The sequence below is a fragment of the Diuraphis noxia genome, unplaced genomic scaffold (genome assembly GCF_037042655.1).
Source record: "Diuraphis noxia isolate RWA-SAM2 unplaced genomic scaffold, SU_Dnox_SAM2 contig0001, whole genome shotgun sequence".
NCBI classification, from domain to species: Eukaryota; Metazoa; Arthropoda; class Insecta; order Hemiptera; family Aphididae; genus Diuraphis; species Diuraphis noxia.
In genome coordinates this window covers 56365232-56385128 of record NW_028301711.1, presented here as the reverse complement: position 1 = coordinate 56385128, position 19897 = coordinate 56365232, and the positions used below count along the sequence as shown (strand labels likewise).

General features: G+C 24.9%; 1 protein-coding gene across 1 annotated transcript; it reads left to right on the top strand.

The window, feature by feature from the left end:
- The first annotated feature begins 18979 nt into the window (after positions 1 to 18979).
- Positions 18980 to 19438, top strand: LOC107172251 (uncharacterized). The gene has a single exon (XM_015522539.2). It carries the CDS (start codon positions 18980 to 18982, stop codon positions 19436 to 19438), a length of 459 nt encoding a protein of 152 aa, XP_015378025.1.
- Positions 19439 to 19897: the final 459 nt, after the last annotated feature.

Genomic DNA, 19897 nt, shown 5'->3' with positions numbered 1-19897 from the left:
AGCACTGCCTCGACAGTAAGGTCATTGGCTTGATAATCAAAATTATACATTAAACTAGTTCAATTTTATAATCAAAAAATAATAATTTCGTTATTATGTTTTACAGTTAATATTTATTAAAGTTTTAGTTGTACAACCTCGATGCGCAATTGTTTATTTTTTTTTATTTGTAGACAATATTATTATTATCGCTAAAATAATATATATCATGTAGATATATCAAAGAAAGTAAATAAAATCAGAAACAAAATTATAATTTCAACATGATTAATGAAATTAGATCAATCGTTATTGAATGCACTCATCATTTTAATTAGGTAGTCTAGGGCTCGGCTTTATATGCACTATAAAATAACTACTTATGTTTGTATTCCGTTAACAAGCTTTTAAAAATTAATAATATAAAAATCAAATATAATTGTTATTATATATTTATTTATTTTTTAAATAATTTGTATAAATTATTACTTATAAGACGAAATGTTATATTATTTCAAATCAAAAGCAATAGAATATTATTAGTTATTATTTGTAAAATCGTTTATATCATATTTTTATTTCATCTTAATATAAAAATAATTAAATAAAAAATACGTAGAGAGGTAATACAATTTTATTTTTATTTTTTGTATAAAAATGAATAAATACTAACCTAAAGCAATAAAGTTTCATTATACAACATTTTTTTTTCTTAATACTCGGTTTATACATTTTGGTACTTAGAAAAACTTCTTTCTACGTCCACGATGTTATACAATGGTCGATGACAATATAGATAATGCGCCACTATAGACACCTATCGAAGACGTAGTGGATCGATTTAATAACATTTTTATAGGTATACAGGGTGATTCTATTAAGTGGGTACAGTAATTATCTCGAAAAGTATTTACTTTTTTCAAAATATTTTTTTACATGGTTTCAAGTTGTTAAAAAATCAACGTTTTTATTAAAAATTTGTATATCCTTATCATTTTTTAAGTTTTTTACTTTTTTGAATGACAATATAGAGTTTTAATTTCATATTCCAACGCAGAATATTTTTCTAAGTATTTTGATTCATAAAAATCGAATTTAGGACGAGTAGTTTTTGAGTTATAAGTATTTAAAGTTTTGATTGTAGCGTGGAGTGGTACGGGGTCACCCCGCAAAATGTTTGTCCACTACACCGCTTGTCAAAACTTTAAATACATATAACTCATAAACTACTCGTCCTAAATTCGATTTTTATGAATCAAAATACTTAGAAAAATATTCTGTATTGAAATATGAAATTAAAACTCTATGTTGTCATTCAAAAAAGTAAAAAACTTAAAAAATGATAAGGATAAAAAATATTTAAAAATATAAATTTTTAATAAAAACGTTGGTTTTTTAACAACTTGAAACCATGTAAAAAAATATTTTGAAATAAGTAAATACTTTTTGAGATAATTAGTGTACTCACTTAAAAGAATCACCTGTATAGTGTATGTCTGTATATCCCTATTCTTATGTTAGTTTATTTCGATAAGACTAAGAAAATATTATAGGTTTTAAAAAATCCTTGAATATGATTTTATACGACGATTTTATAATTTTTGTAATTTTTTTTTGATAAGTAAGTTGTAAATATACTTTGAAATGTAGTTTATAAACTCAATATACATTATATTCAAAATACTAAAAATATATTCCTACTTAAAAACCACAAATATTATGTAATAATATGCTTTATACAATATCAAAAAAATATGAATATGCATAGAACGTAAAATATAAATAAAATATTTATAAATATTCTAATAGTTATTCAAATACACACTGCAATTTTTTCAGATTAAAATTAAAATTTCCATCAAATCTAGTTACTCTTTAGACTTAAGTACTAGAAAAACAATAATATGCAAAATAATAAATGTAATACTACATATAAACTCGAGCCCTAGTAATTATTGCCTACGTACCAATTACTTTCTTATAGTTTATCATACTTTTCTCAGTATTTAGGTATTAGGTAGGTACCTACTGATACGGCAATTGACACAATACATCAAATTACTTTTAAATGCAATATAAGAATTTTGATTGAATATTTTGTGTATAATATAATACATTTTAGAAATAGTTTACACTGGTTTATTGGCATGTATTTATACAATTGTTTTTATTTTTTTTATTTTACAGTTTCGCCTATTACTTCTGTGATTACATTTACATATTATAGTAAAAACAACCGTAGGTATTGGTTATGTGTTTTTCTTAGAAATTTCATGAATCCGACAAGATAATTTCAAAGTTAAAGCTATACTCTGCAGCAAACTAAAATAAATTAAATTGTAGTACAGAGAATATTATTATTTTATGTTTAGTTTTAGATGACTACCTAATAACTATCAAAACAATACTTTTTTTATTACCTATTAGCAAATACATTATGTTATACTATTGAGGGATATTTTATAATTATTATACTTCAAGCAATAGTTTTATTTTTTTATAAGCAACGTTCTGAATTATTCTTTCATATCAAAGAACGATGCGCTTATACCTTACATAAAGTTCGAATTTATAATAAACATTTTAAGTCAGTAAATTATCATTATTATTGGGTTTATAAATTATTCAAGAAACAATTTTACTTTCATTATTTATAATTTGCTTTGATGTCACAATATTTTAGTTATTATTATCGATATAGTTAAAAATATAATATTAGCGTAATATTTTCTTGTTCTCAGACTTATATAATAGTGAAAATATCATTCGTTTATTTGAGTGTTGGAAAGAATGAAATTTTGTCTTTGATTTTAATCGTCAAGCTAATTATCATTATGATTACACTTTAAAATAATTTAAAACATACATTTATATTTTTTATATGTAAAAAAATAAATATATTCTTCTTGGTCGTTTAAATGCATTTCTGACTTTTTCAAAGTATTCAACCATAAACAGTGAATGTGACTTTAACCGTTCCAGAACATTCAGTTTGTCAGAGATTTTCTATATAGTTGACATAACCTAACCAAAGAATATATATAATTTGTACTTAACTAATTGTTTGATTGAATTATTTTGGGACTAATGTAGAAGTCAAATAAAATTGTTGTACTAAGAGTATATTTTTTTTATAACATCGAAAATATTGATGCGAACACACCGTTATCTTACCTTAAATATTGAATACACATAAACAGACCTATATTTAAAAATATTTTTACCCTATTTATTTACTCACAGGCATGAACGTCATATTGAACTTTATATTTGTGTATGAGTGACCACTACCTATAACCACGCTGCAAATACTTAATAAATGAATATAGCCGACTAACACTACGCAGTCCTAAATCAAATGTTATGTTTTTTATATTTTCGATCTTATATAATTTATTAAATATGTATATATTAGGTTTAAAATGTATAAAAAAAATAACAAAATATCACGTAATCAAATGTGTAATAAATAATATATTGGTAAATCTCACACTGGGAGGAAGTTGTAACCTTCCCAATTTTTCTTATTTTCTAAATTATGAAATTTTAATTACACTTAATTCATTTATAAATTTTAATGAACACTCAACCCAAATTCAATAATTTCACGAATATAAACTTTAATAAACGTTATTTGAATATTTTAAAACGAAAATGATTGTACTTTACACCCTAAAGGGCCTAAAGTGTTATAACGTTTTGATTCATATCTGAACTTGTGAAATACTTTCACTTCATGTAAAAAAAAATAAAAAGCTTTTCAATATAATATGTTGATCAGACATAAATTCACTCAAGTGTACTAATCCAATACAGGAGTATTCTATTTTTTATAATTATTAAAGTACCTACTCTTGAATATTACAGGTTATGATATAAAGTTTATATTTATATAATGTTTTCATTGTTCAAATCATTTATAGATTGTGGAATAAAGAATCCTGAAATCATATAATAATTACCTAGATAATATATGATAATTAATACATAATTAATGTTGATGATACTACAATAGTATTGTACGTAAATTAGTATTCTAATCAGATATAAACATGTAATGCGCATATATGTTAAGATTATTGTATATTTATAAATTTATTTGATGTTTTATTTATATTTATAGAAATTAAATCAAAATTAATTATTAAGATTGTACATTATTTAGTTCTATTTTATGTTAAGAACATTTGTATAATGTGTCAGTGATAATTTAATATCAAAATAATTGACCATTTAGTGTCAAATTCAAACAAAAAATCAAAATTATTTCATTACCATTTTAGTTACGTTACAATATTTTATAAAAATTATTTATATAATATTATTAATGTTTCTTTTAAGAGTGTTCTGTATTTGCTTGAAAAAATGCATAAAGTAAATTGTATAGGTATCATGCATCCAACAATTTATTGCATGAGCATTTTAATTTTTAATTGTGTTATTTTACTTTTATATAGAATATTTTTTAAATTTTTTAATTAAAATTGTATTTTCGTTCATTTTTAAGTAGAATTTTATGTGTTTTGTTTAATCGATAGCCTAGGAAAAATTGTGACGATAACTAATAACAATAACCTGGCTTGATTAAATAGTATAATTTATTAAAGGTATTCTAATTTATATTTAATATTATCTGGAACTCATTAAAAAATATATTGTATGATGAATATGCTTATGTAAACATTTAAAAAGCATATTTAAAAAAAATGTATAATTAAAAACTAGACAGTATAAAATACTGGATTAATTATTTTAATTTTATAAATAAAACTTACTACTATAAAAGAAAATATTTAACAATTCTTTCAAAAATTATATGAATGTATATTTGTACCATAATAATATTTAAAAATGAAATTTTGGTTATAATTATGTTATCTTATAATTTTTGTGTTTGATGAATAGAATAAAATATACCTAGCGAAAATGAAATTTTTTAACACATTTAAAATCAGAATTTTACTCCTCACTTTTTGTAAAATAATTTTGAAATATTGTTCAAATTGTATTTAGAAATATATATTTTATTATATTATATTCATATTTAATAGTAACTATATTGTTACTTTATGTGTGTATATTAATAATATTATAGTTACATAACACGTAAAATATTTAAAAAGTTGTACGTATTATAACTTAATATAATATATTAAAATGCATAGTTCATATAATGTTAAATAATACTAAACAGGTACATAATAATATTTTTAAGTAACTCTAATTTTCCATTATATTCCTCGTCAAAATAATTATTTTATCACCAACTTGAATATGGTTTTAATGTTTATCATATAATACACCACTATTGTCTATTGTTACTCATTACTTAGCATATTCAAATTAATATTGACTGTGCATTTATGTCTGCGTTTATTTTAATCTATGAAATTAAAATTATAAGATTAGGACACAGGAACCTATTTAAAATCGTTACAGTAAAAAAAAAATTCTCGAATATCAAAATAATAATCATGAAATTGCTTTGATATCAATAATTTATCGATTCATAGGTTTATTTAAATTATTAAACGGTGGCATAAAGTCATTAATTTTGTGTTATCCACACTATCCATAATAACATTATGTTAAATTAAAATCATGCATAATTCTACGTGATAATATTATATTGTTATATTATAATGCTACATTTACAAGTATGATATCGAAACGGTTTAATGGAAAACGATTTTAAGATGTTTAATATCGAATCACCATAAGACTGAATTAAACAGTTTAAATGCATAATTTATGTTGTTTAGTCGAAGTGAATTGTATTTTGAACTCTGTTTACAAATCTGATACCTACATCTACACTATATAACAATATTTACAATTATTTAACAAATGAATTACTACGTTTGTGCATAAATAAAACGGTCTTAATTCTATCATATTATAATTTATAATTATCATAACGTAAGCATGCGCACTAAGAAAAATATTTTAATTGCAAAGAAACGATATAAAATAGAAGGAACGACAGTTATTTTAATGGATAGGATATGACTTGAAAAAATATTTTGATCTAGAATGATTCTAATTTTAAATCATTCAATACTGCAAGCGTAGTAGATTATGTCATCTACCTATGTAAATTTACTTCAGAAATATACTATTTTTACTGGCAGCGTAACAGCGATCATGTCTAAGTTACCCAATTATAGAAGGTACTCTGTAGATATTAAATTTATAACAGCCCATCATATTATAACAAGTAGTAAATATAACAATACAAGTAACAACTGATATTAATAATTCGTTCACAAATTCGTACTCAAAGTAAAACATTACAGTAACGATTAGTAACTATTTAACATAAGTGAATTGATGATAACATTTCCGTTTCATATATATAAATTGAGTTTAGAAAATATATAATATTATGTAGTTTTTTTTTTAGACTTCCTTAATTCATAATTATACATTTGTGATGCCTACCTTTAATATTGTTTGCCATCTACAAATAACGATGAATTAAAACAATTGTTGGTCGGGATTAACTTGTTTTTTAAATAATAACTGTTTACTATTGAAGTGTTCGCAAAACCAACTTCAAATGCCTATTTTTATCTAAGTACACATGTTTTCAAACTACAAATATGCATAATAATAATTAAAAATAAATAATATAGGTACGTATTTACATATGCACACGTCTAAAACTAAATTTTTTAAATCATAACAATTTTCATCATGTAAGACATTTTCGGTGGAAATTTGGTAAACAAAAAACGAGTGGGTAAAAAAAAATTCCATTCAACACTGCCATGGTTATCGGTAAAACAACATTTATTCAGCTTTAAACTATTTGTATTTCAATATGTATGTGTTAATTTGTATTATTTTAATATCATATGAGAAATTATTCTACAAAAAGTGTGTCAAAATTAATAAATACCGTTTTGCCCATTTAAGAGTCACTGATAAATAGTTAATATTATGTAAGTAGTAATTACTAATTAATTTAAAAAATCTTAGATGATAAAATATAATGTGTGTTTTGTTTTATTTTTCGACTGATATTTTGTATGATTTAATAATAAATTTGGAGCAATTGTTTTAAATGGGCACTTGTAAGATTGTATAATATATATATATTATATATATAAGTATTCCCACGCTTAAAATAATGGAAATCAATGATATATTATATGTATGTGTGTTTGTGTGTGTGTGCGTGCGCGCACGTGCGCGTTTCTTTTTGTGAATACATTGATTTATTTGATATTTTTTGACTCGAGAGTTTGAAATAAAAATATAAAATTTATCAATGTAAACATTTATTTTTAACAGTTCCTATTTAATTACAATGCTAATAATATTACTTATAACAAACATGTATATTACTATTGTCTGCGTGTATGTGTTTTGTACACATGTGTGCCTTTATAATTTAATATTTCATATATTTATACTTGATATTATATAATACAATATATTAATACCTACTTGTATGGTATACATAAATAAAGACAAGTGTTGTATGTAACATTTAATAAAGAGGTATATTCATTTTATCTTTGTTTGTTTTTTTTTTAATTTCATTCCTTATATTAACATGCTATGCAATATTGTCATAGCGTGTCGAATTGTAGGTACCTACTTTTGTTATTGTAACAAAAGCAAAAAGTGGAGCCGAACCTTTTTTAAACCACTGGGATAAATCCTGTTTGAAAGTACCACCTACCCGCCCACCCAATACGGATAAAGGAGGGCACCTCTTTCAAAAAAGACTATAGTGTAAGTTTTAAACTTTAAGTTGTATGGGAAATAATATATCCTTAATATTATTTAGTATTTACCCTATATTATGTAACAAAAGCAGTCACTCACGACCCACCGACTAAAAATGTTCTAGGGGTATTTACCCCATTTTCCATACGTGATCGGCGACACTGGGACCAAACAGCTGCGGACTTTGTAATTTTTTATTTAGATCAAAAGGAAGCGCCTGACACACGGCCGATCGTCCACTTCAATAAAATGCCGGTTAGGACTTTCGCTATAAACAAAAAGGGATATTTTGAAAAAAATACGAGTAATGAGTGATACTTTATTGTTGCAATATTTTTTTAGTATCATGATTACTGAATTAGTAAATTTTTGGTGATAGCCGTCAGCTGATTATTAAAATGAAAAGTTGAACAATACAATAAAGGTATATGAAATAAACAACAATATGTCAATGTCTAATTTATTTTTCCACAATACCACTTTTTGCACATCAGTTATCAGATGTTGTCAGATATTTTCTCTAGGTTGAGGATGAGGATGCGCCATTAAAATAGGTCTGTGGTTGGAAGAAAAAGTTATCATTTTTTATGTTTGAAGAATATGCTTGATAACATTTTTCAGTGAATAATATTATATCAAATATAAACGTTGAAACAAACTTCAATTTACCTCTATTTTTTAAATTTGTGAAACAAACATAATCTGTTAATGGTATTAATGAATAGTTATGATCCTTACTAAAAATATCTTTATTTAAAATTATACCTTCACAAAATGTATTTCATTTATCACAGTAATAGTAAATTTAACTAAATTATGTAGACTGAAATTTGAATTAAAAATAATTCATAATATTATAATAATTGTTAACCTAACCCAGGGTGGTCCAACCTTTTGTAGTTGGTGGGCCAATTTACACTTTCATAAAAACACCGGGGGCCGCCAGAAGAAAAGAAATTATATTATTACCTATTTATATTTTATTTTATATAATGCACAAATTATTAATTATTATTATTATTGAATGTTTTCATGTTTAAAATTATCAACAAATTACTAAAAAAATAAATTAAGCTAGGAATGCAATAAAAAATAATAATAATAATAAAAAACAATAAAAAAAAAAAACTATTTATGTGATCATTGGCATTGTTTTTAACACACGGGGTCGACTGGTTAATGATTACTGATTAGATTTAGATTTAGAGAAATATTTAATGCTCGCAATTGTGCGTCTATCGCGATATGATCGACACCCGGGAACTCCCACCGTATATAACAATAAAATATAAAATTTAAAGTATAAATTTGTAATAAGATGGTATAAATTGTATATCTTCTTATTACGATTTTGTTATAATATTATTGTGATTTAAAATTTAAATTTTAAATTGTTGGAGGGGCCAAAAAAAAGCTTCGCGGGCCGCTGGTTGGACCACCCTGACGGTCAGGGCCTGACCTAACCTATGTAACATACTAACATTCAATTACTTTATTGATTTATAGCAGAGTTTGAAGAATTAATATAGATATTATGCTTAGAGAATGTTTTTTATATTATGTATAGGTTTCAAAACAAAAAATAAATATTTATTTTAATATTTTAATATTTATTACCTTGATGGAATATAATAATATTTACAATCGTACATTTTAAAACGAATTAAAAATAAATAAGTTTTTAAAATGTAGTGTGTATATTGTATAGTGTATACGTAAGTATGCAAGTTGCAGTCACTCAGTCAAATCGGAAACAACGATTGAGTATATAATAATGTATATGATGATAATATTTAATAATATATAATAAAACAAAATACTATAAAGTGCAGTTTTGAAAAAAGCGCGATTCATAATAGTATAATATTCATATGGTGATTATATATGTATATATATTATATAGTATGGTGGTGTCAGTATTGTAATGATAAGAATAAATGTTAACATTGCCTGCTTTGTAAATGGCATACGTCTTCAATATCGGCTACAATTGTAGTATAAATACGGGAATCTAGTTGTTGTATATATTTATGGTTTTGATATACCGCTTTATTATAATAAATAAATAAAAATTACTCTTGAACGGGTTGTGTAATGCATATTCTCTATTTTCTAATTATGATTAGGTACTATCAAACAAATAAATATTACCTATTCATTCTTACTTTGTCTTCCATAGGGAATAGTTTAATTTATGACGGGGACGTGAATTTTATCTAAAGCGCACTTAATTTGTAAATAGGTCTATGGATTATGTATATAAAAAACATTACAAACGGCTCGTAAACATCTCTATATAGATATATAAATTATAGTATGTTGTCTTCAAGACATGCTGCATTACTAATTATTGCATTTTTTATAGTTTTTTTTTTTTGATAGATGACGGTTTTATAGACAGAAATTTCAAGTCGTGAGGTAAGTGGGTATTTTATTTGTAGTTATATCACATGTTAACTTTCTTAAAAAAAATGTATGAAAATTATACCATTATGAAGTTTAGCACGTATTTTTATCAATTTGGAATTAATTTATGAGTAAAATAATAACTACGACGTTGGATTAAGTTCATAATCCATGTTTTAAAGTTTGTGTATTATAAATAAAGGGGTAATCTAAATCATAAACTTAATATATAATAATTTACTAGACAAAATTTGTTTATTTGTTTGTACATATTATTAAAAAAGTTCGTTGTTACATCATACTACTACTAAAATGACTTTTTATATCCTTCCCAATATACAGTACTATAAATTCTTAAAACAGTGTTCCATTCACGTATATTTTGTGTGCTCGGTAATAAAACGTAGTTTCCATACAGCTCTTTGTTATAAAAGTTAAGGTTATTGGATTTATTAAATAGAATAATAAATAATAACCCAATTCGATCATTTGCATAAAATAATCTATTTATCCGTCCATCCGTCGATGACTTTCATAAAAATATTTTACACTCGTTAACAGTTTTTGGATTTTTTAGTAAAATAAATAGTAGATACAAAAAATAGAAAATCATGGAGAGTAATAAACAAGAATTAGTAGAACGAATAGTAGGATATGCTTTTAACAAAATAATCATTTACTAATTAAAAATTAAAAAAACATACAGAGTTATGTGACTAGATTAGGTATAGTTTAAAAAACAATAATCGACTTCTATTTAACTATGTAAGTTAAACATATTTATCGTATTCACTTTAAGCTTTTAGGGTTAAGTTCATTAGTTGTTAACAATTAACTGATTACTTAACGTTTTTAATGACTTACCTCAACTAGCTGAAGTTAATTTATTTCATTATCTTGTCCATCTTTGAAATTGACTAATAAGTGCATAAATCGTTAATGTTCGACTCTTTTTTATTATTATTTTTTATGATTAAAAATATATGTGACTTTCAAACACATAACTATTTTAACAAATGATATCAGAATTAATCAAGTGAAATCAATGGTATAAGTATGACTGGTATGAGTATATCGAAATATCGATTACTGTAAATATTTCACATCTAAGACCCTGCAGGTGACCAAAACCACCACCATCACCGGAGCTTTGACCACCGCTAAATTATTAAGAACGCACGTGGGAAAATAATTCTACGTCTAAGTCAATATTTCAACTAGTTTTCTAACCTGATAATATAATAATATATATAATTATCATTATATTTAAACCTAACTGGATTTAAATACACGATTCTACCAGGACATTTTTCACTTTTTATACATCGGTACATGAATGGTGGCATGGCATCTATAATACATGCCTACCATAATGTATGTAATATTATTATGCTATATTGTATTTGATGTAATTAGATAATAATATTTGAGCGCTAAAAAAATGCTATATGACACGATAATAACAATCAAAGTTAACTTTACGGACATAAATCGTGTAAAAATAACATAAGCAACATATTAAGATGAAAATATAGGTACAGCATAATATGTACCTGTATAACACATATATATTTAATCCTCCGGTCGTATTCGCTCGTGAGCTATTCAACTATATATTATTTAATCGTAAATATCATATTATGCACACAATGTTATGTAAAATTCATAAAAAAAAAACAACGATATAAAATGTATGATATTTCATCAGTCGTTAAAACAAACACCCCTAAAAGTTCAAGTAAAGTACGTTTATGTTTTCTCAGAAACAAAAATATATAACCATATATAAATAACAGAGCTTTGGTCGCCGCTAAATTATTAAGAACACACGCGGGCATATAATTCTACGTCTAAGTCGATATTCAAATTAGTTTTTGAACATGATATATTAATATATTATGTAATTATCATTATCATATGTAATGCATATAAATGCACTATATTATTACATTAATACACTAATTTTTATCTTGGTGAGATTTGAGATTTATAATCAATATTTGATTTTAATAATTGTAGATCTATTTAAGTTTAAGCAGTATCTACACAATACTTCCCCTTGCTTAAAATCATATGCTTTAATATTTTATATATTTTGGGAACACCGTACATTGCGTGGAAAAATATCAAATTAAAATAAATATTATGGTTAGTCACATGGTCGAAACAATAACACTCAAATAATTATTGTAAAAATGAGTAGTTTTTTTTTACAAAAATAATTATTAGTTTTAGGAAGGTAATTACTTGAATGTACTTCAAACTATACTTTAAAAAAAATACTAAAATACGATCGATTGGAAAAGTACTGTTCTTTTATGAAGAATAACTGACTATTATAGTGGATTGAAGAACATACTTTTTTTTGAAGCAACGCAGAAACTTACCTACTTTCAAGAAGCATCCTTAAAATCAGCGACACTACCTACAATTTGTCATTGTAAATATTACAAATTGTACTACATCATACCACTAAACTAAATACATGGAACGCGTGAATTAATAAAAATATGAGCCTAATAAAAAGTCACTATATGCATTCTGAGTCTTCGGCAAACATGATTAAACGTCAAGTTATCAATGAAAATTGTTATCAATATAATAATATTAATGTTAAAAACTTAGAAATTCAATCACAATGTATAATTATATGATGGCGGCTCTCTCCCGTATAGGCTCATTTTACATATTATTATATGATAATTGTACTTAATACATATTCCATATTGTATTTAGTTCAGTGCATCATAATCTATTTTTTATATTTACACTTTCAAATTATGATTAAAAATATTATAAATAAATAAAATATTTAATTTATATTACAATATTTTCAGTACTTTCTGTATAATAAAACATATTATTTCTAAATAGTCTATATTTATTTTTCAATAAGCTTTTGAAATAGTTATTTAAGACAACTAGGACAGTCAATGGCGTGTATAAGAGAGAGTTCTAGTGGGATGTATCCCCGCCGCCCAAATTACAGCCATAATTGTTTAGTAAATATAATTATTATATTAGCCTTTAGGTGCTAGGCCATTTGTCAGTTGCTATAAATATTAAAACCCACCCCGAAAATTATTTCTACATACGCCACTGAGGACAGTTTTGTTGCTATATTATAAATTAACTAATACCGTTTTTTGTAGTGGAATGTATAAATTTATTTATTTTTTGTTCTTAAAAGGTTGCAATCGTATAATAATAACAATAATATCTGCCTGGTTGTTAAGTATAAATCTTTAACGATTACAAAACAAATAATAATTGACAATGTACACCGTACAATAAATCAACAAGTGTCATAACTATTACTATCATGAGGAAAATTACAACCCTAGGGCCTAGACTAACGAAGTATATTGCGAAAGGCCGTCGTGGATCACAGCAACCAATACATTTTCAATATATTCAACAAAACCCGTGATTTGTCTAGACTTTAACAGCAACACAACAAACACGGAAACAGCAAAGCCATTGTCCATGTCTTAGGAACAACAAGAAAACAAACCTTTACAATGTCAAAACCTTACAGCGTATTTTCGAACTCAATCAACGCAATAAATGTAGACTGATGACGACTAGCCGATTGTCAACTGGCAGTAGTACAGTAATAGGTACTTGAACAATTACAGCGTCAAATTCAAATAACTAAAAACAAAACAAATATACACACTACAAGTTGAAACAACAAATTTTACGTAACTTAAAAATTTTAAATGAAAATCTGCAAACCATTGTGAGCATCTGATAAGACAAGCATTTGAAAAAAAATTTTGGCTAGAACTTAAACGCGTTACTGGAACAAATTGTATATATTTTGTCGATTGACATTGGCTTTTTTACAATATAATATAATACATCATATCATTATAATCTGCATTTTATAATAACATATGACAATAAGGAATATTATGACCCATATTGTATAAAATATAATAAATGGAATGTTTAAGTGATATACGTGATGTACGTGCTTACAATATTGCAGCGGTGCGTATTCCAATATATAATAATGGCGCATTTACAAAATTGAGTACATATATTTGATATTATACACATTACACATAATATAATATAATATATAGTTTGTGACTATCTGCAAAAAAACGTTAACTCTGTTGAACAGTTGATTTTTAACATAAAATTAATATTTATCAGTGCATAATTGTACAGAAAAAATATATAAACATTTAATGAAATAAACTTACTTCGGAACTCTAAAGGAAAAGTATAGCTATGATATAATAATTTTAACGTTTCCAGTGATGTTCAACATCATTTATTGATTGCCTGAAAAAACACATAAAACAAAATACTAAAAATTATCATTTTAATTCCCCTGTAATAGAAATTATGGATACCTATGTATCGTGGTAAAAAAGTCCTTCTACAAAATTACTGTCAATGCTAATTTCACTGTATGTACAAAAATTATATACATTATATACCTTCAAATAGCGGACGTTTTTTAAGGAACATTCAAATCGATTAAATTAATAAAAATATCATAAATATTTAATATACAAATTTAAGTAATTTATTTCAACATTTTCCACTGTGAAAATTAATCAAATATATCAGGTAAATTAATAGATTTATATATGTTTGTAATCAATCTGATATCTTTAATACTGGATTTTCATTGAAGCTTACTATCAGAATTGTTAAGTATTGCTTCAAATAGGATTGAGATCAAAACTTATTACCTGATGTTCTAATTCATATATAATAAATAGACAATTATTATAGTCTATATAAAAAATGATGACATTTAATATGTTAATACCTGTATAGTCGTATAGATAACACAGACGTTCATAAAGATCCATGCAAAAAAACGGTGCTTAAAAACTTCGTTTTAAGCTGCTTTTCTATTTTAATGAAGTACCTATACGCTTATTATAGGTATCTATCAATAAATAACAATCAACTTTTTCATATAATTATCTTCTTCCACTTCCTTAAATACTGCAGGTAATGGCTAATCTATTATTTAAATTGATCGAGTTTTGTCATACTTAACCGATTTGAATAAGTAGGGTCAGAAGATTCTATGCTATCCCTCCCAATGAAAAAATAACCAATATTATTATAGATTCTAGAAAAGTTATCGAACAATTAAAAAGGAAAAGAAAATTTCTTCACAGGGGAGATTTCACTATTATTAGTGAGACTCATTAAAAATACAATATAAACCAATCGTATTAATTAATTGTTGGACCTTTATAGATTTTGCCATCACTAAAATCTATTTTAGTGAGATTGAGTGTACATACGGATATTATGATAAAAACGTGACACAATTGACGTTCGCAGTACGCAATCATTCACATAATTTTTTATTGTGCCTATAACTGATATTTAAACTATAAGTCGAGGCTTTTAATAATTGCAAATTGTTTTGTTTAAATTCCTATTTTGTGAAATTTAATTTGTTATTGAGAATGTATAGTGCTACAAACTATTAAAAAATAATTTTTTTTCAAACTACTTAATATACTTACTGAGATAATATGTGGCTGATCAAATAAATACATCCCAGATATATCATATTTACGTATTTTAAAACTTTTTGATGATAAAGATGATTATTATTATGTCGACATAAAAATATGAAATAAGGTAAAAGACTATAATAATATACAAAATGTTATTATTTTGTATTACTACCACTGTTTGTAAGTAACTATTTATTATTATTTATTAGACAGAAAAAATCCGAAAGGGCTTATTATTGTAGCATAAATACGCTTATATATACATAATTTCGTATATAGTATACTTAAATAGTTATATAATTATATTATGTTTATTAAATGATGCTTATAAAATAATTTACAAAAATTTAGAAAAAATTAATTTAATATTTTCAATCTTTTCATGAATTCACCTTTTGTAGCTTAGAAAGGCATGTTAGGAACTATATAGAGCGATATAGATTGTAACGTAATTATTTTATGAATGTTGGATTTTTTTGCCACTCCCAATATTGGTACATTATAATTTCAAATAGACTCTAGGAGAGTTTTGTAAAGCAACAATATATTTTAAGGTTGAGTTTGAAATGTATACCTAAGATTGGATAGTGGGACTTTCGTCTTAAGTTTAAAAGAAGATTTTTGTTTTATACGTTATTCCCAAGTAAAACGTCTGTCAAGGATCAAAATATATAAATACATATAAGTACTTGTCACAAGTAGTCTCTGGAATAATTTTGTTTAACATAAAAATATAAAAGACAGTGCCTTGTCTAAGAAAAAAAGTTGTATGCGAAGATTTCTTATTATTTATTTTAATTTTCCATTTGTAGTACTATTCTTCAATTTCATTGAGATGATTTTGTAATTAATGGTTGCGGCGATAATTGGTTTTCATAAGAAGTAATTTAGCTACTGAAGTGTGAGGAGATATTGGTTGAGCAGCCGCGTGTATATTGTATAGGTAGCATGGGGACAAGATGGCTTCTTAAGGTACAATGTGCTAGGATTGAAAACTCAAAACCCACCTTAATTAAGAGTGGTGACTTTCAATATATGATTATTTTTTTAAGAAGTATGAAAAGGGGAGGAATCTTTTAATTTAAATAAAATTCCTGTCGGCCAAACTCTGTCAAATGTTTGAGCAACATCAAGAAAAACTGTCGAACAGTAAAGTTTGTTATCAGATGAGTAAAAAATGGTGTTGGTTAGATAATGGACTTGGTGAATAGTGGACTAGTGGAGTGCTTATTGCAGAAGCCGAATTGGAAATAAGGAATTATTTATTTATTATTGATGAATTTTGATATGCGTTTAATAATTAAAGTTTTACATAGAATAGCATTAAATATTATCGGAACAGAAAAAAATTACTATACTTCAATGAAAACTGTATTGGTATTACATTCTACACACGTGACATAGGTATACACTAATATCAAACGAACTTGCCTTAGGTACGTTCATTTCGTTATATATTTTAAGGGCGAGTGAACTCTGAATAAAAAAATTAACAAACGTGCTATTATTATGAATGGTATTTTGTATTATTAAACATAACACTTACGCGTACTAAAATAAGTTAATTTTAATTTATTAAAATATTGTAGTATCATTAAACCCCCTATTACATTTAGACATATCATGAACTACAATCTTTAGTTTAATAATTCAAAAAGTACACTTTGAACTTTGATTTATATTATATATACATTTAAAATATTTATACAATTACTTGTTCAACAATTTAGATTCAGTAATAAAATATAGTCCCAATTCGGAAAAAAAACAGTTTTACGCTTCAAAGCATTTCTTTAATTACTAAACAATATAGGTATAATAATTATAAATATATGAAAATATTAAATTCAGAATAAAAATCAAAACTTGAAACAATTCATCATTAATCGAATTCACCCTGTATGTATCACGGTAGAGTAGAATTTTTCTCTTAAAAAAAGTTACCTAAGCTATGAAAATTTGAAACCATTAGGCATAGCTAGTTCAAGTAGGCTCCTTCAAAGGTAATTTTAGTTTTTGGAAACCGTTTTCTAGACTAAAACATTTAGGGGTGGGGAGATGGCTTTCGATTTCTCCAAAATAATTCAATTTAGAAACCGTGCGTTGAACGATTTTGAAAGAATGATAGTTTTGGTACCCTTCAATTTCAGTAATATAACACCATTGTACTGAATAAATATACAGTTCAGATGAACCGAAAAAAAACTGTGTTTGTATTTTTGGTTAAAAATTTAACTATTTAGATATGTGCAACCTTTTTTTAAAATTTTCAATCCTTAGTTACGAAAATTGGTCATTTTTTTAAACAACAAAATAATTTGCAAATTTTAAATTTTATAAATATTGTCAACATTTGAACTTGAAGTGCTTATAACAAAAATTGTGCATACCTAATGTGTTTTTTTGTAATATTTTTCGATTGCTATTATAACAATATATCAGGAGTAATGTATACAATCTTAAGCACTTTAACCCAACAAACAAAATTTGATTGAAATTTATAGAAAAAAATCTAAAAGCACATTAAATTTTAAATATCCATAAACAACTCAAAACGAATTAAAATATTTTGAAAATTGTATGAACTAAAGAAAATGTTAAATAAACCTATACAGCTAAGTGTAAATTTCGAATATCTACAGTTATTCGTCTTTTAATTATAACAAAATAAGAGAAATGCACCATAAGAAATCAAGCAAATATCTAATGTTGTAAAAATTAAAACTTTTTTTATAATTTCCATAAATAAATTATCAAAGTTTTGGCCGACTGAAATTTTTTTATTGCCAATAATTTAAAAAAAAAACTAATGAAAACTATTGAACATTTCAACATACATTACTATAAATAGCTCAAAATAAGTCAAAATATTTTAAAAATTTCATAGTGTGTAGGAAATGCTAAAATAAGTATTCATTAAGAAATTCATGTAACCACCGAAATTTTTTAAAAATAACCCTAAAAACCAAAATCAATTTTGTTGAAAGCCGATTTCACGTAAAATTTACGTTGTCCCTAATTTTTTTTTTCAGGTGCTTTTAAAAACCGATGGGAATTTTAAATTTTGACTTTCGAATGTATCAACTAGATTCATTATTCTAACGGAAAAAATTCTGAATTTGAAGATCAAAACATTATTATGTTTACTATTTATTAGTAGATATAGACACAAAAAACACGCATAATTGTAAAATCAAAATAATATATTCATAGCTCCGCTGAAAATATAAAATACAGATAATTTGTACTTAAATAACTATAGTAATGGCACACATTGAATATAAATAAGTCAATAATATTTTAATATCAAATCACAATTTAAATAAATAATATATTTGTATTAATATATAATAATGAGATTTGCCAAAAGAATAGAAAAAAGAAAAGTTCGTCCAGTAAAATTCCAAATTGAACGCCTTGATAAAGTTTTTCATTCTTTGTCCGATGTAAAAAAGAATATAAATTTGAATTTTGAAAATTCAATGATCGGTCAAGAAATTATATTATTACGTAAAACTATAGAAGATCAATATTCAACTAATGAAAATTTTAGTGTCACAGATATTATAAGCAAAATGAAAGCGATTTTGGATCAAAACACAAGGATTGAAGCTGTTGAGAGGAAACTTAGCGAAAGAAATATGCTGATTCTTGAATCGAAGGAACTTGATAAGGCTTTGAAAACAGTGAAACGAGAACAGGAGGAGTGCTCGATCCAACTTTCCCAATTGGAAAAGGAACGACGTGTGTTTACACATTTAATAGCATCTAACCTTCGAGAGAAAAATAAAAATAATATTATTGAGCAATAAAACCATAATTTTCACTAATACACTTTATAATTATTATACTTAGCTAAAAGTTTTTAGTATGTAAAATTTTTATATTTTATGTGAAACTAGACGTCGACTTTTTAAATTAGGTTAAATATTTTTGTTTGATACTTGAATTTTTATTTGCTGAAAATGTGGTTTTTAATCACTTTAATTCTACATGAACATCTTTAAAAATCGTGAGTATCATAATAATTGCACAATTATGAAATTTACAGGTACCATCATAAATTCTGGCATAAATACCATTCTTATTAATGTGTAATATATTCATTTATTGAAAAATTGTTAGCCAAGCGTAAGAATTCTATATTTTCATAAAAAGTATTGATATTAGATTCTGAGCGGAGCGATGAATGTTTTGAATTTAACATGATGTGTGTTTTTATTTTTTTTTTGTCTGTCATCACGTTTTGGTCCAGTAAAAATGCTTCGATT

Coding starts and splice junctions, on each gene's coding strand:
- LOC107172251 (XM_015522539.2), top strand. CDS start 18,980: ATGAGATTTGCCAAAAGAATAGAAAAAAGAAAAGTTCGTCCAGTAAAA.